General features: G+C 35.8%; 1 protein-coding gene across 1 annotated transcript in view; it reads left to right on the top strand.

Moving 5' to 3' along the window:
• LOC100126660 (glutamate receptor ionotropic, NMDA 2A-like) overlaps nucleotides 1-26,188 on the top strand; it is a 271,249-nt gene that overhangs the window by 237,994 nt on the left and 7,067 nt on the right. Inside the window, exons 10-12 of the mRNA XM_018239071.2 lie at nucleotides 7,544-7,773; nucleotides 9,626-9,786; nucleotides 22,060-22,247. Coding sequence (XP_018094560.2) covers nucleotides 7,544-7,773; nucleotides 9,626-9,786; nucleotides 22,060-22,247 — 579 coding nt within the window. The remainder of the gene's footprint in view (nucleotides 1-7,543; nucleotides 7,774-9,625; nucleotides 9,787-22,059; nucleotides 22,248-26,188) is intronic.

Genomic DNA, 26,188 nt, shown 5'->3' with positions numbered 1-26,188 from the left:
ACGAGGCAAGCAAATACTTTCTGTGTTCATTAGGCTCTATACTGCTTGTCTTGCACGTGAAGGCCTTTTTGGCTACTTTTAGCCCATCTCACCCTAACCAGGTTCAGTTCTCGGATAATGCATTGATACATTGTTAAATATTATTTTATTACTAAAATGAATTCATAATTCAAATAAACTATTCATTAATATTAGTTTTTAGGCATCCAAAATAAATCAGCCAGATTTATAGCAGAGAATGGAGAAAACTTGTCAGAATTAATGTTGACATTAGAGTTTTAGGTAAATTATACCTCAACAAAAATTAGGCGTAGATGGTGCTCATTCTGCACACTGGATATTCTACTGAAAACAAAATTTAATTCAGCATACAAAAACAGGGATCACATCACCCTGAATGGTGAAAAGCATTTTTTTATTGTGGTACTGTAGGTGAGAACCATCTACCCCTATTCGTTTTTGTGTTTTCTTTGTAAACCAACCATGCTTAGATATTATTGGTTCTCCCCAGACCAGTATGAATCAACAACATTTTGCATGACTAATTACATCATTTGGAAGCTAGACAAATTTCACAGTTAATGGGCAATGGTTTAGGTTGTTTAATGCACATGTGGCTAGTGCTTTTGTCTTGCATTATAACTTTATTTTTCTTTCCAGCAATAGGGGTTGGAATGTACTGGTCCATAAAAAGGTTCATATAAAAATCCTAAAATTGTTTTGATAAATTTACAGTGGATTAGAGTACTTCAGAACAAAAATAAACTCACTCCAAATTATTATCTCCTGCCTTCTTCAAACCCTAGCCTGCTGCAACTCTTACCGAATCACTGTACTACAAAAATCATATAAATAGGGTTGTAAACAATACAACCCTTACATTACAGGGCCTTTGCTCCTGCAAATCCACCACAGGAACAATTGAAGGGATGCAAAAATAATAGCCAGTCTTTTAGCAGATTAAAGTAAGTGCAAAAACAAAGAAAACAAGAAAACAAAAAAAAATCCAATATTATAGATATCTTAATTGTGATTAAACACAAAGCAGGCCATTAGTATGATTAAATAATGAAACTGCCATGAGATTTCCTTGAATAATAAGCAGTTCAAGGACAAATGCCTGTGTCATTATGGCAGAGGTAATGATCAAGAAGCGAGACTGAAGTGGAAAATAAATAGTGATCGAATAAGATTGATTAAAGATGAAAAGGTGATGAATTATGACTGCTGCCATAGATGAAAAAGTCAGTAGTTGATTAAGTACTTACATACAGTATAATGCCATTATTACTGACTTAACATTGCACAGTATAAAGAGCAAAAGCTTGGAAGTCATTTTCATTTAAAAACAGGGTTGATTTCTACTTCTGGAAGTGGTTGACTTAATCTGTTATTCTTAATAATTAAACTTGCTCTGAATTTAAGTGGAAACCACTTGCCTGAAAACCATTGACAAATGATTATTCTTTGGTCCAGTTCAATGTTAGTATGTCCATTGTTCTTGATTTCATTCTTATGCTACTTTGAGTCCATCTGGCTACCACCTGTACTCGACTTTTTTCTGTCTGACCGTTTGCTGTTCTTTGTTCGCTATTTATATGAATGCTGTTATCTGTTTGTCTCTGGTTTCTGCTTGGTATACTGTAGAACAGTGTTTTGTAATATTATCTTAGGGGTCTATTTACTGACACTTGTTTTCACTAAACTCTAAAAATGTGGGGGGTTTTGTATTTATTTAAAACTCCAAAAATTCTAATTCTAAAACAAAATGTTGCCAAGTAAAAGCTCTTGAGGTCCCATAGAAATCGGTGGGAGCTATTGATCCTATTGAACCATTTTTAATCAATTTTGGACTTTTATAGGTTTTTCAGATTTTCTTTCACTAGTAATTATCCTAAAAACTCAAATTTTTAGAGCTTTTCAGATTTTTCTAGTGCAGTGTTTAGCATCTTTTCCATTCATAATTTTTATATTTGGATCTTGGGATAATGTTCATGGTTTTAGAGAAATAGAGTTTATTTGTGGTCTCAAAAACCTCTAAAACCAAATTCAATAAATAGGCTTCCTAAGGGGGCTATTTACTATAACTTAACTTTTTCTCAAAAAAATCTGTGAGAAAAAATGTTGTGACAAAATCGAGCATCAATTCGAATTGTGCAACTTTTTCTAACTAAAAATTTGGATAATTGAATGAAAACCAGCGCAAACAGCCTGAAACTATTGAGAAACCTGAAGGTAAAAACCATGTTCCAATAATTAAAGCGAGCATTTGCCCTTGACTCTACATGATTTCAACAGGTTTTAGCTGGAGTATTTTTGGACTTTTTTCCCACTTAAAGGAATTGTTCAGTGTAAAAATAAAAACTGGGTAAATAGATAGGCTGTGCAAAATAAAAAATGATTCTAATATAGTTAGTTAGCCAAAAATGTAATGTATAAAGGCTAGAGTGATTTGATTTATAACAAGTCAGTCAGAACACTACTTCCTGCTTTTCAGCTCTCTTGGTTTAACACTGACTGGTTACCCTGGTTACCAGGCAGTAACCAATCAGAGACTTGAGGGGGGGCCACATGGGTCATATCTGTTGGTTTTGAATCTGAGCTGTCAATTGCAAACTCACTGAACAGAAATGTACCATGTGGCCCCCCTTCAAGTCGCTGACTAACTCAGAGTTAGAGAGCTGAAAAGCAGGAAGTTGGATTCTGGCTGTTTTATTAGACATCTGTTCACTCCAGCCTTTATATATTACATTTTTGGCTAACTATATTAGAAACATTTTTTATTTTGCACAGCCAATCTATTTACCCAGTTTTTATTTTCACACTGAACTATTCCTTTAAAAACTTGAACAGAAAAATTCAAGGCTTCATAAATAGGCGTTAAATGTTTTGTGGCTATATTGGTGCAAAGTCCTGATGCTTCACCTATGGACATGCCCGGTCCTAATGGATATAAATATAATTTGACAGCTGAAAATTGTCCCTTGCTAATTGTATTTTTTTGCGTATAAGTACAAGTAAAAGTCTGTATTACAAGACCATATGACTTTGCTTTTTCCTTCTTGCTTCTTGGGAGCTTTTTATTCAGTGTGCTTTTTATTTAGTTTAAATATAAAGAGTGAGATGTAGGAGCAAAGGTAACAGAATGACAATGATTAATAAACGTGCTTTGTTAGAAAATTATACTTATTTTTAGCCATGATTTTATTTTTATATGCTTCATAAGGGAGACATTTGATGAAATGCTCCAAAAACTTGAGAAAGGGCCAGGTGCCCGAAACATGTTGTGTGGTAATGGAATAAAAAGATCCTAATTGCAGTTATGCTGCGTTTGTGAGTGTTTCCAACTGTTACTATAAATCGAACATTTGATGAAATGCTTGGAGGTCAAAATGAATCATGCCTCTGGTTTCCTTAATATTCCTGTTAACCATCAGTAATCAGACTAAAACATTTTCTGGTATTTTATAGTATTGTGGCAAAAACAATTGCAAAGCATTTTACCCCCATGTATTTTGTGCACACATACATATTCTACACAAATATGCTAAATCCACATCTTTTTGGGAACGTGGTACAAGAAATACCTCTTTTTAACATTTTGACACTGCTGTGTTTATTGACCTTTCCTTTTTGCATATAACTAATAGACTTGATACGGCCAAGAGTATATGTCGAAAATATAGATTTCTTAGATTGATTTTCTTTTAACTTTTTTCCTGTTTATTAGATTGTGACCTTTACAGATGCAGCTATGTATGCCCAATTAGATATCAACTTTAAATAAAGGGCATTTATAATTTTAAACTAATTCTGCTCTTACATAAGATGCTGAATGATTTCCATGTTCAATTACCCTTAATAGTGTTTTAATTGTTGACATCTCCCCTTGCCATCTGCTATTTACAGGATTCATATACTTCCCTTTCTGATCTTCCATAAATATAATTAGTGATGGGCGAATTCGAGAAACGGCACCGGCGTCTCGTTTTTGACGCCGGTGCCTGTTTTTTTGATGCCGGTGCCCGTTTTTGACGCCGGCGCCTGTTTTTGAAAAATTTCAATTTGCGTTTCGCGAATTTATTCGCTTGCGGCGAATCGCACGAATTCGCGCCTGGCGAATAAATTCGCCCATCACTAAATATAATATAATATCAATATAATTGTAATAAGAAATATAATTTTTTTATACAGACACATTGAAAGGAAACCATGCTTTTCTGCCTATGCAACATGATCAGCTACCCAACTCCGCCGTAAATCTTAGAGAGTGATCCAACCCCTCCATCAACTTGTTCCATTGTAAAGTGATGGATTTTGAAAGGTGAAGTCCCTCTGCTTTCCAGAGAGTCTGTGTACCACTATAGAATGCAGAAGCCCCAGAATCTATCACTTCACAATGGAATAAAGTCTGATTATTTACTTTTTTTAGACCAGTATCAACTAGATATTTTAAAGGGATACTGTCATGGAAAAAAATTTTTTTTTCAAAATGAATCAGTTAATAGTGCGGCTCCAGCAGAATTCTGCACTGAAATCCATTTCTCAAACAGTTTGTTTTATATTCAATTTTGAAATCTCACATGGGGCTAGACATATTGTCAATTTCCCAGCTGCCCCAAGTCATGTGACTTGTGCTCTGATAAACTTCAATCACTCTTTACTGCTGTACTGCAAGTTGGAGTGATATCACCCCCTCCCTTTTTCCCCCCAGCAGCCAAACAACAGAACAATGGGAAGGTAACCAGATAACAGCTCCCTAACACAAGATAACAGCAGCCTGGTAGATCTAAGACAGGGATCCCCAACCTTTTGAACCCGTGAGCAACATTCAGAATTAAAACGAGTTGGAGAGCAACACAAGCATGAAAAATGTTCTTGGGGTGCCAAATAAGTGCTGTGATGGGCCATTTGGTAGCCCCTATGAGGATTGTCAACCTATACTGAGGCTCTGTTTTGCAGTGCACCTGGTTTTTATGCAACCAAAACTTGCCTCCAAGCCAGGAATTAAAAAATAAGCTCCTCCTTTGAGGCCACTGGGAGCAACATCCAAGGGGTTGGAGAGCAACATGTTGCTCACGAGCTACTGGTTGGGGATCCCTGATCTAAGAATAACACTCAATAGTAAAAACCCATGTCCCACTGAGACACATTCAGTTACATTGAGAAGGAAAAACAGCAGCCTGCCAGAAAGCATTTCTCTCCTGAAGTGCTGGCACAAGTCACATGACATGGGGCAGCTGGGAAATTGACAAAATGTCTAGCCCCATGTCAGATTTCAAAATTGAATATAAAAAAATCTGTTTGCTCTTTTGAGAAATGGATTTCAGTGCAGAATTCTGCTGGAGTAGCACTATTAACTGATGCATTTTGAAAAAAACATGTTTTCTGATGACAGGATCCCTTTAACTATGAGTCTGTGACATTTAGGGGCCTATTTATTAACCTACAAAATTTTTGGTCCTACATATGTAATTAATGGTACAAAGTCTACCCAGGTGGATTAACCTATAGCAACTAATACCATGTTTGGTTTTAAACAGGTGACCAGTGAGTGCTACCTGCTGTTTGATAGCTATAGGTGATTAGACTTGTAGCAAACTTTGCACCTTTTATTACATAGCCCCCTTTAGGTGTATGAATCCTTGCACTTGATAAAAGTGTGCTGAATAATATATTTTTCTTCCTACTTCAGAATACCAGCGAACTCTAAACCTTAGATTATGCAAAGACTCTTCTGGTTTTCCAGATGCTGTGAAATAGTACAGAGAGAATGTTGAATGTGCTTGATCATTTGAAATTACAGTGAACCTTTTTTTTTAAGTGGGTAAGGGATTAAACATTTAAGTAGCACACAGAAATTTACATTTACACAAGTTGTCAGATTCCTTACCCTTTTTAAAGTCAACTGTTTTTATATATATATATATATATATATATATATATATATATATATATATATATATATATATATATATATATATATATATATATTACAAGGTGGAATGGTTTGCTCTTTCCACTGATGCATCAGACCTTACAGAAAGGGTAGAGGAAGCATTATTGCGAAATTAATGCATTACTTCCTAGAAATAACTGATCTTGATTCATTTAGCTTAATCCTTCATTCCAACATTCAAAAAATCCTTTACCAGAAATTTTTGAAGTGCCTTTCATCTTTGTTCCTCAAATGAACCAATCTAAGAGCTTGTTTTAATGAAAGCTTCCTAAAGTCTGTCTTATGAGCAAATTATTCAATGCTCATTAGAAAATAGTGAGTCAATTTTAGATGAGCACCCACAATTTTTAATAGCGTCTGGTGATATCAATAGATATATATATAAATATGTGGGGGGGGGATGAAAATAGAAAAGACAGCCTTATCCTAAGCTTTTCTATTGGTCTCTGTCTCATAGTCACAGAAATTACAAATAGCTCCTAACTCATGGTCTAATAATAATAAGAGTCATTTGTGCAACATTTAATTTATGTTCCAAAAATGGATGATAAATCTTAAAAGCTGATTTTAGGCAAATTTTCAGTTGGGCTTCATTATTTATTTTTGATAGTTTTTGAATTATTTGCCTTCTTCTTCTGAATCTTTATAAGCTTTCAAATGGGGATCACTGACCCCATCTAAAAACAAATGCTCTGTAAGGCTACAAAATTATTGTTATTGCTCCTCTTTCTATTCAGGCCTCTCCTATTCATATTTCAGTCTTTTATTCATATCAATGCATAGTTTTGCTAGGGTAATTTGGACCCGATTAACCAGATTTGCAAACTGCTGAACAAAAAGGTAAATAACTCAAAAACCACAAATAATAAAAAATTTAAACCAATTGCAAATTGTCTCAGAATATCACTATCTATATCATAATAAAAGTTAGCTCAAAAATGAAAAAAGATCTTTAACCCGCTATGTTACTTTTTTTTTAGAGCTCATAGTACTTGTACAAAATATCAGCATTATTTGTCATGTTTTTCTAATGCACAAATTAGCACTTTTTTCCCCTAGTGTTCCAGAGAGTATTTTCATAAAAAGATAATGTGTAATATGACATGTGTCAGATTCATCTATAAAGGAATGAAATGCGGGCCTTCTGGCAAATCTGGTGCAGATTGTCACGGCACCTCGTGGTTGTACCAGCGAGTTCAGCATCAACAACAGTGTTTGCTCCTAATCCAGTAGCTCCAAACAGGAATGTCTATTGGCTCAACATGAAAAGGGAACCCTAAAAATACTGATTACTCAAGTTCTTTGCTCTCTACTCTTTGGCACAGGATGCAAGTTTAGATGTTGTGTTAGTTTTTAGAAGTTTCTGACACGTGCTCTTGGTAAATCAAGGGCAAGCTAGGGATGTCAAACACACAACCCTAAAGCCTTTGTAAACTCTATTGCTGTTATAGAATGCTGGAAGCTGTAAACAAATGAAAGACTGTTTGAGTTTGATTATATATAGTGACAGTTTATAAAGATTTGCTATGGCAGATTACCCTAAAATGAAAACCACATTTAATAGAGAATATTCTGTTTCTACAGCTCCACATGGACCTTCTTTCACAATTGGAAAAGCTGTATGGCTGCTATGGGGTTTGGTCTTCAATAATTCAGTACCTGTGCAAAATCCAAAGGGTACAACCAGCAAAATCATAGTGTCAATTTGGGCTTTTTTTGCTGTGATATTTTTGGCAAGTTACACTGCTAACTTAGCTGCATTTATGATTCAAGAAGAATTTGTTGATCAGGTTACTGGACTTAGCGATAACAAGGTAAGTTTGTAAATGAAGTGTTACCTATAATTTATGAATAACGTGGACAGAAAAATCGAATTGCATCTTGTAGTATAACTTTTAATGATCTATATAGAACTAGAATAGATATAGAATGTCGAATATATTTCTACATAATTTAAATAGACTAATTTCTTGAACTCATATTCACTTTAATACTGAAATCAGAACTTTATCTCAACTCATTTTATATTTATATTTAAAGCTACTTGTACCAAGTGGGCAAGTTCTCACAAAACTTGAAAGTGACCATGATTCTCACTGAAGCAGGTGTTAATTTTTCAGTTTACTAGACAGGAAGTGTGAATTGTGAAATGGTTGTAGAAACTGCCTTTTCAAGAAAATGCAGAAAGTCCAGCTACTTATCACTAGGGATGTAGCGAACTGCCGATTTGGTGTTCGCGAACGCCGTTCGCGAACACCGGCAAAAAATGCGAACGTTCGCGGACAGTTCGCGAACTTCGAACACCCGCTAATATCGTTGGATTCGAACGATCGAAGGATTTTAAGCGTTCGATCGAAGGATTTTCATTCGAATCGAACGATCGAAGCCATTCGATCGAATGCTTTTCATTCGATCGAATGCTTACAATCGTTCGAACGAATGGAAATCGTTCGATTTTTAGCGGTCGAAGGAATTCGAATGGTCGAATGGTCGAACGACTTGTATTCGAATCGAACGCGAACTCAAAATGCGAACGTTCCCAAACGTTCGCGAACATTCGGCGGACGCGAACGGTCGAAGTTTGCGCGAACTAGTTCGCGGGCGAACAGTTCGCTACATCCCTACTTATCACCACTAGATACTTTAGAAGAAGTGAACTATGTGACTACTTGGTGGCCCAAGAGTCATATGGCACTGATTCATAAGCAGTTTTTAAAAAAAGTCTTACTCCTAAATTTAATGGGGCCCTAAATTGATTACACTGCAGAACCAATAACTATTAGTTACACCACTTGCTTGACCCAAATGAAAAAACTCAGCACTGTGAATTTCTTAAAACTCTCCTAAAAACAATTCAAGCAAATTCCGCACAGTTTGTGCAGTGTAATTCTGTGTCTAAAGCTCTATCAATGAATGCAAACTTTACTTGCTGCAAGGACTTGCCACATATTATATTTACATAATTTACATATATAACTATATAAGTAGTAACTGATTCTGAAAAAAACACAATTTCATTAAGCACTCCCTGGCTCAGAAGCTTTCTATGTTTTCCAGAATGTTATGATTTGACTCAGATGGATTTGCAGCAAAATTTGATGGTGGGCACTTATATGGGTTTGAGCTGAGAAATTAAGGAATAGTTTTGCAACCAATTCACATAATGTACTTGAACAGGAAAATAATCATTATCCAACCATGGGCCAGATTCAATTTAGTGAGAAAAAGGTTTATCACATGAAAAATCATGGACAAGCTTCAAGTTGAAATGCAATTCAGTTTAGAAAAATGTACATAACGGTTTATCACCTGAAAACGCAATTGTAGTCTTTGAGGAAAAAAAAAATTGAAATTGCAGAAAAAAAAATGTTCTACTTGAATTTAGTCTCATCAATGAGTTTTCACATGATAAACCTTGAAATAACTTTTTATCTCAGTAAATTGAATTGGCCCATATCTCATAATTATTAAAAACTTGAAATTATTATTATTATATTCTTAATTAATTAATTATTTAATTATTATTCTTTATTTCAAAGTATGGCTGATTTGCTTAGCATTAAACTTTTCCCAATACAATGCTTTGTCAAAAAAAGTTCTTTAGCATATCAACATTTCTATATTTACATTTATTTTTTGCTTTTATATCTTGCTTTTAATTTTTAGTTTCAACGGCCGCATGATTATTCTCCTCCATTTCGCTTTGGCACAGTTCCAAATGGCAGCACTGAAAGAAATATTAGAAATAATTACCCTGATATGCATCAATATATGGTTAAATTTCACCAAAAAGGAGTGCAAGATGCCTTAGTCAGCTTAAAGACTGGGTAAGTATTTTTGTTAATACTTCAACATTGCTATTACTGTGTAAAATAATTCATCTTAATTCTATACACCTGCAGTCAATTTGATGTTCCAGATAATTTTATGGTGTTCTAAGACATGGGTAATGCCCTTCGGCCCTTGGCAGTGTCCAGTGAGACCACTACTCTGCTCCCAGTGTTCTCATGTTATGCTTGCAGGTTTGTGTACAGAGGTCTAATGTTGATATCGGTAGCTCTACCAGGGATAAAGACGGTCTGATCGGAATGAATTTAATGATCTATGACCCTTGGAGCCTGAAGGTTAGGATTTTTGCAAATATCTTGCATTCAACAGAGATATGGGCCTGTATGAATCACAGTACTGGCTAAATTTGAACTTCTCCTTCTCTTGCACAGAGAGCCCTGGGAGTCTCATAATGTGTTGACTGTCTATTATATACAGTAGTTCAAATTGCCCCACACCAAAAGGTCTAACTTGGGGAAAAAAGAAATTAGCAATACAACCTAGGTTCAGCTAACTGTTGGTTGGTTGGCTGGCTGGAAGGGGCTGCATAATGATCCAACCACTGAATGACATCCTTGTGGTTTTCAAAGAAAATCGCTTTATCTCCATCTTGGACTCTCATCTCGGCAGGATATAGCATGGCATACTTTACCCCTTTCTCTTGCAGCTTGCGTTGGACCTCCGTAAATGTTCCCCTTTTTTTTGGACTGCTAGGGAGCAGTCAGGGTAAAGCGAGATTCTTGCATTTTGGTACAGGATCTCTCCTTTGTCTCTGCCAGCTCTGAGGGCAATATCCCGGTCTCTGAAGTTTAGCAGCTTCAGAAAGATTGAAGTGTTGGGTGAACTTGGCCTTACACAATAAAATGTTGGGTGAACTTGGCCTTATCCAGAGTATCTTGCAGCCACCTCTCCATGAAATCCTCCACCTGAGCCCCATCACAGCTCTCTGGTATTCCGACTACTCTGAGGTTAGATCTTCTATTGCGGTTTTCCAGGTCATCAACTCTGGATATCACCTGCTGATAGTCTCTTTGTAGCTGCTGGACCTGATGCGCTAAGGGGCTAGTGACATCTTTGAGGTTGCTGATCCTGCGCTCTGCCTCTGTTGTGTATTCTCTCACTGCTTGTAAATCATGGCGCAGCAGGGACAGATCTATGCGCACATCCTCAATCTTGGAGGTAAGCGCCATGCTAGTGTCTGATAGCTTCGTAGTGCCTCTTTTGACTCAGCAATAGCTTGTAGGAGAAGTTGAGTGTCTGGCCTGGTGGGGTCCAGTGTCGGATTTGCAGCTGCGTGGTCATCTGGTTGAGTCAGACCTGGGTTATAGGCGCCATCTTGGCTTTGGTCTCACGGCATGGAGGGAGGCTTTGCATAGCCATCGATGTGTCTTTGCCCAATTTTCCCCATCTGCAATGGCAACTTAGAGCTCCCACAGTGGTTACTTCTAGTTGGAGCAGTATTTTGCAGAGAAATCAGCGTGGCAGTTAGCAGGTTAGTATCAGGATCACGGAGGTACAGCACCACACATCTGCTCAGCTAAGCATCCCAGCCACGCCCCGCCATTTGCAAATTTAATCTTATTTTATCTTAATTTCTGCTTAATTTTTGCAGTAATTATAGAAGAGTTTATTGCTATACTAAATAAATGCTCTGTAGCAAATGAAAAGACTGTACTGTTGTATCCTGAACATATGCACAAACTGTAAATAACGACTAAGCTCTTTGATGTTATAATTTATCATCTCCATGACTTTAGGAAGTGCTTTTTATAGAATCACATAAAACAGAAATGCGCTTATAACATGCCTGTAATCCTTGACAAATCTGTTAAATAAACCATATTAGCATATCCATAAAAGCAGCTGAGATGAAGAAGGCAATGGGTGAGCATTAAATGAAAGGAATGCATAAGAACATCATTGCATTGATCATTAGAACACATCTTCCCTACAGCTGAAAATCTGCTTACCTTACAAAATACAATAATTCGCATGTGTAGAGAAAAAACCATAAAGTTTGAATGCATTAATGTATTTTATTTAAAAGCAGAACAGAGCTGTAAATACTGCTGCACTACCAGTAGAATAAATAAATAAAATCTATATATTTATTTTGCGCTTCACATGTTTTGAATCACCTCTAAAATATTTTGCTATCTGGGCTAGGTACATTTAAAACTGTTCCGTTAGGAAGGTGTAAAACAAAGATTTAAAGCAAAAACAAATCAAGGTGCTTGATTGTGTAATACAAGGTAGGGAGTTGTAAACTGCTTTTCCAATTTCTACCACCAATTCTCCAAGATTCACATTCCAAAGCTTCACAGAGCTCACATCTTATAATAATAGTATTGTCACCATTAATTATATGTATTCCAATGGCATCAAACAGCCCACATTGTGTTCCAAAGAACTTCTCTTTAGGGATGGGCGAATTTTTTCACCTTGTTTCGCCAAAAAAATGACGCCCATAGACTTGTATGGCGTTGTGCATCAAAATTAAAAGACGCGCGTCAAAAAAATTTCGCCGCATGGCGCATTTTTTTGGACGCCCCTAGACTTTAATGGCCGTTGGCGACATTTAACCAACGGCAAATTTTTGGCGAAACGAAACGGGTCAAATTCACCCATCCCTATTCTCTTATGTTTTTCCATGTTTTCTCCACAATGGAGCCAATTACAGTACATAAACCATATGAAACAGTTGGTCTTTAATCACTTGCTAAAAAGTGAAGTAAACATGTTAGTTGTGAACAAAATATTTGGTTTAGGCCTTTTTTGTCAAGTTAGCAAATATCTGTAGCATGTTTCAGCAAACATTTCACATACAATCTCATTTCCCAAGGTTACTATATGGTATAGACCTGGTACTGTAGATGTAGGAGATCACTGGTCTCAGTAGGCAAAACCAGACTACTGTGACAGTAATATTTTGTTAGAAGGCATTTGGCTGTTTTATTGCTTCACATCTGTCCTCTATGAAAATAAATAAACGGTCTACATTCTTTCCAGCTACTTACCTTCCTCCAAGTTTGATCAGTGTTGTGCCTGCCCTTCTACTGGGCATGTCTGAGTCATGGATAGTCACAAAAAAATTTGATTATAGGCAGACAGTCCTTATGCGTTTCGTGTCACCCAAAGACACTAAATCATAGGCTAAGTTAGCCTATGATTAAGTGTCCTTGGGAGACATGAAACCCGTAAGACTGCTGCTTTTTTATACATAATGTAAAATAAAACTTTTTTGTACAATTTAAATATTCTACTTTTAAATATTCTACTTTCTGGTGTTCTGGATTGGTGCCTGTTTACAATCAAATTTTTTTTGTGACTTACTCCCCTTTGGTGAAGGTCTGGGGCATGAGCACCCGGACCCACCGTTATTCAACAAACCCTAAGATTTCAGCTTCTTGTATTTTAGAAACATTTTGGGGCCGATTCACTAAGCTCGAGTGAAGGATTCGAATGAAAAATACTTCGAATTTCGAAGTATTTTTTGGGTACTTCGACCATCGAATGGGCTACTTCGACCTTCGACTACGACCTTCGACTTCGATTCGAACGATTCGAACGATTCGAACGAAAAATCGTTCGACTATTCGACCATTCGATAGTCGAAGTACTTTCCCTTTAAAAAAAACTTCGACCCCCTACTTCGGCAGATAAAACCTACCGAAGTCAATGTTAGCCTATGGGGAAGGTCCCCATAGGCTTGCTAAACTTTTTTTGATCGAAGGATTTTCCTTCGATCATTGGATTAAAATCCTTCGAATCGTTCGATTCGAAGGATTTAATCGTTCGATCGAACGAAAAATCCTTCGATCGATCGAACGAACGTTTAGCGCTAAATCCTTCGACTTCAATATTCGAAGTCGAAGGATTTCAATTCGAGGGTCGAATTTCGAAGTATTTTTTACTTCGACCCTTAGTGAATCTGCCCCTTAGTATATACTTGAGTCATGGTTATAGCACTCATATCAACAGTCTGCCTCTAAGGCAGACACTCTGCATGGAATTCAACCCAGGTACAAGCAATTAGTCAGTATATATTGTAGTATATAGTTATTTTACAAGTACAAGGACTGCCACCTCATGTCAAACATCTTCCAATGCTAAAACTGAGCTTGTCTAAAACGTTATATTGCCAGCATTTGTTAATCATACAGATATTTAAATCGTGCATTTAGCTTTTGATCTACTTTGGGGCTGCTGTAATGCGAATCTTTTATAAGATTTCTTGGCATTTATAGTGATATGTGCATGAACCCTTTGAATGAAGGTAATAAAGTGCTTTTGTTCTGCTAAACTGACCTTTTCAAGAAGAAAAAAATGTTAATTCAAATATCCATGAAAGTTAATTGTTTTATACTCACTACATTTTTAGCTAGTTTTTAAAAAAATGCTCATTAGCTTTTTGCTTTATTTCCAAGTGCTTCGTATAAACTTGCTTCTATTAAACTGAGAAAAAAACAGTTGCAATGACTAGTCAGCTGCTCTGAAAGGATATTTCAGATTTTCAAAGGGTAAAGAATATAGAACAGAGCTATAGTGTATCTATTATTATTCAGCTCATTCATCACTGATCAGCTAAACCAGTTTTAGCTTGCTTTGCATTAAAAATTCTTTGTACATTTACCCATAGGACAATTGATGGACACAGGTTGAGACAGTAATGATTTATTAATAGAAACTATTTTTTTCTTATGGCTTATGCTTTTTGCTTTGTACTTTGAGTGCATCATAGAAGACAGATGTTAGGTTATGGAACGCTGATAAAACACACTTCTAGATAATAAAAAACTTTTTTTAAATAGGGAATGTCATAACTTAAACTTAAAGTTTAAGTTTATATAATATTTATTTATGGAAGAAAACAAAATAATTAGTTTAAAGAGCCTCCAGTGTATTTTCTATATTTGTTCCTTGAGTATGGGATTTGGCCAACACTACTTTTTACTCTTACATGGCCTCTCAAGACAACAACTTTGGTTTGCATTTAAAGCAACTTAGGGGCACATTTACAAAGCTCGAGTGAAGGATTCGAATTAAAAAAACTTCGAATTTCGAAGTGTTTTTTTGGCTACTTCGACCATCGAATGGGCTACTTCGACCATCGAATGGGCTACTTTGACCTTCGACTACTACTTCGACTTCGAATCGAACGATTCGAACTAAAAACCGTTCGACTATTCGACCATTCGATAATCGAAGTACTGTCTCTTTAAGAAAAACTTCGACCCCCTACTTCGGCAGCTAAAAGCTACCGAAGTCAATGTTAGCCTATGGGGAAGGTCCCCATAGGCTTGCCTGCATTTTTTTGATCGAAGGATATTCCTTCGATCGTTGTATTAAAATCCTTCGAATCGTTCGATTCGAAGGATTTAATCGTTCGATCGAACGAATAATCCTTCGATCGTTCGATCGTAGGATTAGCGCTAAATCGTTTGACTTCGATATTCGAAGTCGAACGATTTTAATTCCTAGTCGAATATCGAGGGTTAATTACCCCTCGATATTCGACCCTTAGTAAATCTGCCCCTTAGTGTAGACAGAGATATTCTAAAAACATTTACAACTAGTGATGGGTGAATTTATTCGCCAGGCGCGAATTCGCGGCGAATTTGCCGCCAGCGAATAAATTCACGAAACGCCCAAAAAATTGGGCGCCGGCGCCAAAAACTAGACACCGGCGCCGTTTCGCAAATTTTTCGCTGTTTCGCGAAATTCACGATTTTGTCGGCGAAGCGAAACGGAGCAAATTCGCCCATCACTATTTACAACTGGTTTTAATTTTTTTATGGTTTTTGAAAATATAAAATGTTTTGTTCAGAAGCTCTTCATTGTGGAATATAAGCAGGGTTCAATTTACCCTAGCAACCAGGCGGTGGTTTGAATGAATGAATGGATAGGTTCCTGAATAGAAAGATAAGTAATAAAAAGTATTAAAAACAACTGAATTGTAGCCTCAGAAAGCAATAGTGTTGTACTATATATGCTGGGGCTGGAGAGGCCAGGAAGTTTACTTTCAGGATTCCCACCAATCTTGTATATACTGTAGTGTTTTGGCTGCCAGGGTCAGTGACCCCAACTGGACAACTGGAAAGAGGCAAAATCTGAAGATAGATTTATTTAAAAAAAGCTATAAAAACTAAAGACTAGTTTAAAAGTTGCACATGAACAGAACATTATATTGTATCCTAAAAGTTAACTTATGAGTGAATTACCTCTTTAATATGACTAAGCTACATGTATGTGTTAAGTGTAAGAAATAAGTGTAAAGGTGGCCATACACGGGTAGATAATGCTGCCGATATCGGTGGTTTACACCAATTTGACAGCTAATCCACCCGTGTATGGAGGCTTCCTACGAGTCTTTCCGATCGATATCTGGAAATGATATCGATCAGGAAGGTTTGATTTTTTTCCCGACTGACCCATCGGAGCACATTGCACTCGTCATAATCTGATCGTTCAGCCATAGAGCCAAACGTTTAGATTACCCCTGATATAGCCCTGCCGTTAATGGCATATCGGGGAAAAGATCCGCTCATTTGGCGATGTCGCCAAATGAGCGGATCTTATATTGTATGGCCACCTTAAGTGCAATAAATTTGACATTCCCTGTGACAAAAATAAAGCTGTTCATTGTGGGGAATGTATTAGAAGTAATAATGTATTAGAAGTAATAAACTAAACAATACTGCAAACTTTAAGAACATTGGTAGCAACTTAATGTAATAGTGTAATTATTTAATTGCATAAAATGCACATTTTTGAGGTGGTAGTTTTTTAGTTTAAATTTTTTTTTTTTTTTTAGCAAAATACGTTTTATTACATCCATTGGTCAAAACTTTGAAGTGCACCTTGATTCTTTCTTGCTGGTGTACTTGATTACAATTGAAAACTTATCCATAACAGATTTTTTTGAAATTGTGCATCATGTTTTTAAATGTAAACAACGTTTATTACATTTCCTGGTTGCGGTAGTGAATAAGTGAGACCAGGTGAAACATCCCCATGGTCTGTATGACACAATTTAAAAAAACTATTTATTAAGATGATGGAAATAGTAACACAGAGACAACTGACAGATGCTAGCCTTACAAATCTGACAGATTGTATCAGGGCAGATATGAATGATATGTAACAAAATGAGGGCTGCAATATTGGTGCATTTTCTACATGACAAGTAAGCTCTGGAATACGTGAAGCAACTTCATATGTGTAGCCTAGAGGCCAATGCACATGACAGAGACTTTTTTACCACATCAAAGTATTTTTAAAAGTAAAGGACAGAAAAAGAGGTCATGCTAACAGGACATGTTAAAAAAAGAATTTCTTTTTTCTTTAATGAAAAGAGAACAAAGTCCAAGGAGACTCGCTTTGGGCTAGAACTGTAAAGAAAGTCAGGCATAACTGATATACACATAGAAAAAGACTAACAATAAAAATATATATGAAGCATTGAATTACAGGGCAGGAGTGGTAGTGAATTGTTGTGTCCACTAGTGTATGGGTGCACTTCTGGGGGTTACATTAAATAATACATTTCTGTGATACTAAATTCTGTCTCAGTAAATAACGGGCTAATATGTAAGCTGGTTAACACATTTCTAAACCATTGTATTGTGGTTAAAGAAATTTTTGCCTAAATACTGGTTGATCCAGAGGAAGGCAAAAAAAAAAACCTTCTGAAGCCTCTCCAAGTTGCCTCAGAGAGGGAAAAATTACTTCCTGACTCCAAGAAGGCAATTTGACTAGTCTATTTTCAATAACCCTTTATTTTCTCACTTGCTAAAAAGTCATCGACCCCTTCTTGGAGCTATCTAATTTATCCGCCAGTATGATTAATCCAGGGAGACAAGTCTACAAACTTACAGCTCTCACTGTATCAAACAGTTTCCAAATATTAATTAAAATGGAACCACCTTTCTTCTAATTGGAATGAATACCCTTGTGTCTACTGGAAGGATCTACTGACAAATATAACATCAGACAATTTATGCTATGGTTACTTTATATATTTATGCATAGTTATCATATCTTTCCTTAATTTATTCTTTAATGCAAACAAGTTTAGTTGCCCTTCTTTGGACTGACTAATTCAATAATATCCCATTAGGTATGAGTGGCTTGCATATTTTTTATGCCAGATGCATGATCATACATTGAATCTCATCTGCCACTTAGCTGCTCAGATTGCCATATTGTAAAAAAAAATCTGCACAGATGCCAAATCCTGGTTGGTTGCAGACAGTAATACATTAGTTACTAAATCAATTATCTTCTAAATCAATAATGAACAAGATAAATAAAAAATGATCCAATACAGAAACCTGTGGTACCCCCACTAAGAACCTAACCCCTAGTAGAAAATGTACCATTGACAACCAACCCATGTACGCAATTATTTAGCCAGTTTCCTATCCATGACAACGTTACTAAGACCAACATATCTTATTTTAGAAAGCAGTTATTTGAAGGGCACTGTATCAAATACTTTGGCAAGATCCAAATAAATCATATGTCATGCAAAAATCAGACTATTTGGGGTTTGCCGAAATGCTATTTTAGCCTATGGGGGACCTCCTAGAACTCATTTGGAGTCAATTGGTGGACTTTGAAAAATCTAAGTTTTTTTTGGGAAAAACTCTATTGAATGCGCTATTAATTTGATTCGTACAATTTGAATTCGACCTATTGATTGAAAAAGGAACTTTTCGGCCAAAAAAAACTTCCCCCTTAATTTTGGTTGGTCTTTTTGAATATGAATTTCAAAGTTTTTCAAATATGAAATTTGACCCTTGATAAATATACCCCTAAATTGTGCATTTTTAATAATAAATAAGGTGAAATTCTAAATTCTAGTTTGGTCTGATATTATTATCTGAAAAATTTGGATTTTGAACCCCTACAATATTCTTCATAATGCCATGCTGATTTCTACTCTCAAGAATATAATTTTAAAGGAACAGTAACACCAAAAAATTAAAGTGCTTTAAACTAATTAAAATATAATGTACTTTTTCCCTGCACTGGTAAGACTGGTGTGTTTTCTTCTGAAACACTACCATAGTTTATAGAAACAAGATGCTGTGTAGCCATGCAGGCAGCCATTCAAGGCCCAGGTTACATATCAGATAGATGCATTCTGCAGAATACCGTTAAGGGCGTATATGTTATCTATTAAGTAACCTGTGCATTTTCTTCATTTACAGTCCAAATGGCGGCCCTATGGCTACACAGCAGCCTATTTATACTGTATAAAGTATAGTAGCAAACACATAACTTTTACCAATGCAGGGCATCAGTACATTATATTTTGATTACTTTAAAATGATTTTATTTGTTGTTACTGTTCCTTTAAATGTTTAACAAGCTTTCAAATAACTTGACTGGCACAGATGTCAGACTTACAGTCCTATAACTGCCAGGCTCAGATTGTAATCCCTTTTCAAATCCTGGAATTACTTTAGCTTTCCTCTAATCCATAGGTACCAGTGAATCTGAGAATCTCAGAAACAGAGTGCTGGCTAAAACTGAACTAAGCTCTCTAAGTTCCTGAGGGTTTAATCCATCTTGTCCTGGTTCATTGTTCACATTCATTAATTTTGTGTATGATATCTTGTGTCAGCTATTAACTAGATTTATTTGAGCCATCTGTGCCCCTGTCTGGTGGGTCTTGAATCTTTGGCTCCTCTATTGTATACACTTAAAAAAACTGATTAAGCACTTTTGCCTTTTCTATATAATTTATAACCACATTTTTCCATTCTTAAATGAAGCAACACTCTCTAACTGCATCTTTTTTGGGGGTTATTTTTAGCCTCTGCCGCAAGCTACTCCTCATTTTATATCTTTGCTTTCCAGATTGCTGTTTTACAACACCTGTTAAATTGTTTATATTCATTAAACACAGCTTTTGTCACCTCTGGCTTGTAATTTTTAAATGCTTTCCTCTTATTTCCTATATATTTCTTCACTTTGAATAGATAGGGTGGTCTTTAACATTCTTACATTTACTTCTTAAGGGGATTCATTGAAAACAGTAATGATGTAATATAATTTAAAATGGTAATCATATCTACACCTACTCTCTGAAGTACTTAACTAAAGTCTGCTTTTCTGAAATCCAAAGTCTTTGTTGCCTCATTGGAATTTGTTTTTGCAGCATAACATTATGGTCATTATTACCCCAGGGTTTGACCCACCTACACATTTGCTTTAGGTTTTGGGTTGTTAGCAATCACTAGATCATGAGCATGATTTTCGGTTGGCTGCTCAACAACCTGTGACATAAAACTTTCATGCCACATGTATATCAACATTTCCAACCCATAGGGTATTTCCAGAACATAGGGGACATTAACCCTATGGACACCAACACATTACTCTAACAGTGATAAATATGACTGGTTATGTTAAAATAAAGAAATCACCAAAGTCTCCATTATATAGTATGTGATTTGTGAATTAAAAGTCTGTTTGTATATTTTTCTATATTTTTGCTTTATGCTTTAGGGGTTACCTTCTCATTGACCTGTGGCAATGATAACCACAAACATCTTCTATTCACAAACAGCTCTTAAGATTTCGTCAGTGACTTTTATTAGTTCAAAATATTTACATTTTCTTTTCTCTCTTTTTTAACACTTCCCAAAGAAAAAATAATAGTTTACAACCCTTTTTTATTTCAATACTGATATAATGTTGCATAGAGTAATGTGCAGCACTTATATAATCTACACATGCAACACTTAACCTCTGTGTATTTTCAGTTGGATGTTTTACAAGTTCAAGGCACTCATAAAACATTTCTCATATTGCAGTAGATCGTGTTAGGATGTTTTATGATTTTTTTCCAGGCAATGTTATTGCAGTCATTTTATGAGCCAGCTGACCATTTTCCATGCTGCAGTATTTGGTTGTTAAAATAAAATGCTACTCTCATTTTAACATTACCAGCAACCTACTGACCATCACAAAGTGGCAAGGGTTTTATTAAGAGTTTATTTTTAAGAGTTTTCTTGAAAGTCAAAGAGGATGTTGCTCATTATTACCCTAAGTGCTTGTTATTATCTTTAAAGTACAATACCAGGAACACAATATTAAAGGGCACCACCCAGTAGAAAATATATGTGCTAATTGTAAAAGGAATAGTGAATCTCTGTTAACTCCTTGGTCTAGTTATAAAACATGTAACACATTTTTTACTCTTCCTATTAAATACTGTGAGAATGCACTAGCAGTTGCCATTGTTTACATTCACTCCTCCTGCATAGGCTTAAGGCATGGGGGCTCAATTACAAACAAGATTGTAAATTAAACAATTGTATGCAATTTTGTATTCTCATAAATGGTGGTATAATTACTTTTTATGAAAACAATTGATACCATCAGCTTTATATAATCAACATGTTTCCTTTGGGATCTAGCATAAAATGTTTTTTTATTCAAAAGGGCAAAAGGGGGGATCTATCGCAATAAGTTCAAGCCACAATAGAATTACATTAAATGTTATTTTATGAAACACCAATGCTCAAATTCTTAATTTTAAGAGTATCCATGAATACATTAACTGACTGTATCCAGCAATTTGATTATGAGTAGTGATGAGCAAAATTTTTCACCAGGTTTCACTCCAATGGGTGAAAAAAATAGTCGCTCGTCAAAAATAAACTGTTGCTCATTGACTTCAATGCATTTGGCAAATTTGTCACTGTTTCGCAAATTTTTGGCGAAGCTAAATGGGTCAGATTTTCCCATCACTATGTATGAGTGGAGGAACACCTTCCCCGCAGTCCTGCTTAGGGGTTGTATTTCTACTGTCATAGTGAATTTATGTTGTAGGCTTCTGTTCACCATATAACTTATTCAATACCATTTATACTTTATGTACAAGACCAACCCCTTCTGTTACGTAAAGCTACCCTATTTAATACAATATCACACTTAGGGGCCACATATTGGCAGGCATCGTCATGTAAAAAACAGTGTAACAACTACATGGTTTTTTACATGCTTTGTCTTTCAGCAACTTCTGCTGGAACATATTTATAAAGGTCTGAAACAGTGTTCACTGCTTATACTACACAGTTTTTAACACCGTTTTTCAAATTTCATTTTACACAGCATAATAAATTAATGTAAACAGTTTTCATTCTGTTGACAGTATCAGTTTAAGCATCAAGCAAAATAGTTTTGCTCATTTAATGCCGGGATGTACCATTAAATACAATTCTAATGTCATTGTCTTTTAATATGTTTTGTTTTAGTAAACTGGATGCATTTATCTATGATGCAGCTGTGCTGAACTACATGGCTGGAAGGGATGAAGGCTGCAAGCTGGTGACAATTGGGAGTGGGTATATCTTTGCTACTACTGGTTATGGTATAGCTCTCCAGAAGGGTTCAAGATGGAAACGTCCTATTGATTTAGCTCTTCTACAGTTTGTTGGAGATGGTAAAGTATTTGTTTTCTTTATATAAAGACTCAGACATACTCAATTCATAAAGCACAGAATATAAAGTGAAAAATTAGATGAAGTGGCTCAGTGTGCATGGTGTGTGCCCTATATACCAAGTCACTCTAATATTTTCAGGCAGAAAATATTCATATATATTTTCTACATGATTTTTTGCATGGTTATTCTGAATAATTTTTAAATCTTCCCTTTCAGAAAAGAATGATTTATTAATAGAATGAAATCAGTCTTCATTATTACAAAAGTAAGGATTTTGTTATTAGCAAACTGCAAAATCAATAATTTTATATATTCCAAAGTCATAAGCTCCAAGGGGCACATTTACTTAGCTCGAGTAAAGGATTAGAATAAAAAATACTTCGAATTTCGAAACAAACGATTCGAACTAAAAATCGTTCGACTATTCGACCATTCGATAGTCGAAGTACTGTCTCTTTAAAAAAAACTTCGACCACCTACTTCGCCACCTAAAACCTACTGAGCACCAATGTTAGCCTATGGGGAAGGTCCCCATAGGCTTTCTAGGCAATTTCTGATCGAAGGAAAATTTTTGATCGATGTATTAAAATCCTTCGAATCGTCCGATCGAACGAATTGCGGTAAATCCTTCGACTTCGATATTCGAAGTCGAAGAATTTATCTTCGATGGTCGAATATGGAGGGTTAATTAACCCTCCATATTCGACCCTTAGTAAATGTGCCCATAAGTGTTTGATGATTTATCACTGGAAACACTGGCCAAGATGGGATTCCCAGATATAATACAAATGGGGATATCCCTGATCTGATAGCAGTCAGGAACAGAACTTTCAAAAATTCAATTAAAGAATGGTCTACGGATACCATTCTATAAACGTATACAGTAATAAATAGATTGCCTCATGGTCTATAGGAAGAAATCAGAAGAGCTTGGCTAAGTTGGCAAAATACTAGCTAGGAGGCAACCCTTGCTCTTTATGAAGGTCTTTTAAATAAAATAAAAACTCTGATTTCTTCATCAAGACAAGAATTCTCTTTCTCAAAAAACATGGCTCACAATTATATAAACTCTTCCCAGGATTCAAGATTCATAATTTCATATGTTCTGAAGCTTTCTAAATTAACCAGATTTTTTCACCTTTGAGTTATTTAGCTTTTTATTCAACAGTCCTCCATTATGAGATTTCAGCAATCTGGTTGCTTGGTTCCAATTACCATAGCAAACATGCATTGATTTGAATAAGTGACTGGAATATGAATGGGAGAGGCCTGAATAGAAATTTTAGTAATAAAAAGAAGCAATAACAACAAATGTATAGCCTTACAGAGCATTTGTTTTTAGATGCGGTCAGTGATCCCCTTTTGAAAGCTAGAAACAGTCAGATGAAGAAGCCCAATATTTTAAAAGCTGTAAAAAACAAATTGTGAAAAGTTTCTTAGAATTGGCCAATCTGTAATATACTAAAAGTTAACCTAAAGGTGAACCACTCCTTTAATTAAAACAACCCTGCCGAAAAAATATTAAATCATATTTTGACGTCAGCAAAGCAAGGCGAAAGATTAAAATCAATATTACCTCCAATGAACTCACTGAAAGTGTAAGATTTGATAAATGGATTATCTAATTGCCTTAAAACATGACACATTAGATTTGTTTTATGAATTATAGTACAACAAGGCTTTGGAATATAATGAACAACAGGAGAAACTTTATAACTGAAGAAATTGTTGAGTTAAGGGTGACGCCTAAACCAGCTAATTAAACTAAAGCAATCAGAGATTTGAATGAACAATATAAAATATATAAAATAATTTAAGTCATGACATGCTTGTTTAGATAATATATAAACATTAATGCTTGTAATTAATACGGAATAATTTTTCGTTATAGCACCCTGGGGCAAAGTGTAACTTTAAACAAACAGAAGGTACATTTGAGAAGCAAGCCAGTTCTTTTAGTCATTTCTAATGGGTGGCCCATTGGAACTATTGCAGCTAATCCCAAAGGGCATACAGTATATTAGATTCTTCCAAGAAGCAAAGTGAAGTGTTCATTCCATTAAAGTGTTTGTAATAAACTAAGCAGACCAAAAGTGTACAATTATCATGTAAGACGAATGCAGTGATGTAAATGTAAAAAGTCTTACTTACATGATGTTAAAGGAAAACTATACCCCCAAAATGAATACTTAAGCAACAGATAGTTTATATCAAATTGAATGACATATTAAAGAATCTTACCAAACTGGAATATATATTTACATAAATATTGCCCTTTTGCATCTCTTGCCTTGAACCACCATTTCGTGACTCTATCTGTGCTGCCTCAGAGATCACCTGACCAGAAATACTACAACACTAACTGTAACAGGAAGAAGTGAGGAAGCAAAAGGCAGAACTCTGTCTGTTAATTGGCTCATGTGACCTTACATGTGGTTTGTATGTGTACACAGTGAATCGTAGGATCTTAGGGGGTGGCCATTATTTTTTAAAATGGCAATTTTCTATTTATGATTACCCAATGGCACATACTACTAAAAAAGTATATTATTATGATAATGGTTCATTTACATGGAGCAGGGTTTTACACATGAGCTGTTTTACTCAGTATCTTTTAATAGAGACCTACATTGTTTGGGGGGTATAGTTTTCCTTTAAAGGGATACTGTCATGGGGAAAAAAATTTTTTTCAAAATGAATCCGTTAATAGTGCTGCTCCAGCAGAATTCTGCACTGAAATCCATTTCTCAAAAGAGCAAACTGATTTTTTATATTCAATTTTGAAATCTGCCATGGGGCTAGACATTTTGTCAATTTCCCAGCTGCCTTGGTCATGTGACTTGTGCCTGCAATTTAGGAGAGAAATGCTTTTTGGCAGGCTGCTGTTTTTCCTTCTCAATGTAACTGAATGTATCTCAGTGGGACATGGATTTTTACTATTGAGTGCTGTTCTTAGATCTACCAGGCAGCTGTTATCTTGTGTTACGCAGCTGCTATCTGGATACCTTCCCATTGTTCTTTTGTTTGGCTGCTGGGGGGGAAAGGGAGGGGGTGATATCACTCCAACTTGCTGTACAGCAGTAAAGAGTGATTGAAGTTTATCAGAGCACAAGTCACATGGCTTGGGGCAGCTGGGAAACTGACAATATGTCTAGCCCCATGTCAGATTTCAAAACTGAATATAAAAAAATTTGTTTGCTCTTTTGAGAAATGGATTTCAGTGTAGAATTCTGCTGGAGCAGCACTATTAACTGATTCCTTTTGAAAAAAATTTTTTTTCCCATGACAGTATCCCTTTAATGAAAAAAAACTGAAACTGCAAAACAGCACGTTACATTTTTCAGGAACTCGCCTAGAAACAGATATAATCTGCTTCATCGTGAGGGGACAAGAATGTAAACCAATGATTCATTAAATGAAAAGGACTGCAAGGAAGTGTAGAAAACAATTATTTTATAGCTATTATATATCTGTGTCTAGGGGGCAGATTTATCAAGGGTCGAATTTCGAAGTGGAAAATACTTGAAATTCGACCATCGAATTAAAAAACTTCGAATTTGAATATCGAAGTTGAAGTATTTTTCACAGAATTTGTCAATCGAATGATCGAAGTAAAATCGTTTGATTCGAACAATTTCGCCGATCGATCGAAGGATTTTCCTTTGACCTCTAAAGACTTAGAAAAATGTTGTAGAAGGTCCCCATAGGCTAACATAGCACTTCGGCAGGTATAATTTGGAATTTGACCCTTGATAAATATGCCCCTAAGAGAAATGTACGTCCCACCATGCATGTGCAACAATGCCTACTTCCCTCCTCATCAATTAACACTGTTATTGGGTTCTCCCTGGGAAGAAGAGAGGGGATGGTCTGGCCAGTAGAACAGCTTTCTGTGGGCAGAGCCCATGTAGGTCAATGGCTATCTGTTTATATCCTGATG

The sequence above is a fragment of the Xenopus laevis genome, chromosome 9_10S (assembly GCF_017654675.1).
Source record: "Xenopus laevis strain J_2021 chromosome 9_10S, Xenopus_laevis_v10.1, whole genome shotgun sequence".
Taxonomy (NCBI): Eukaryota; Metazoa; Chordata; class Amphibia; order Anura; family Pipidae; genus Xenopus; species Xenopus laevis.
Note: the sequence above shows the minus strand (reverse complement) of the source record. Positions and strands in the feature narration are given on the sequence as shown.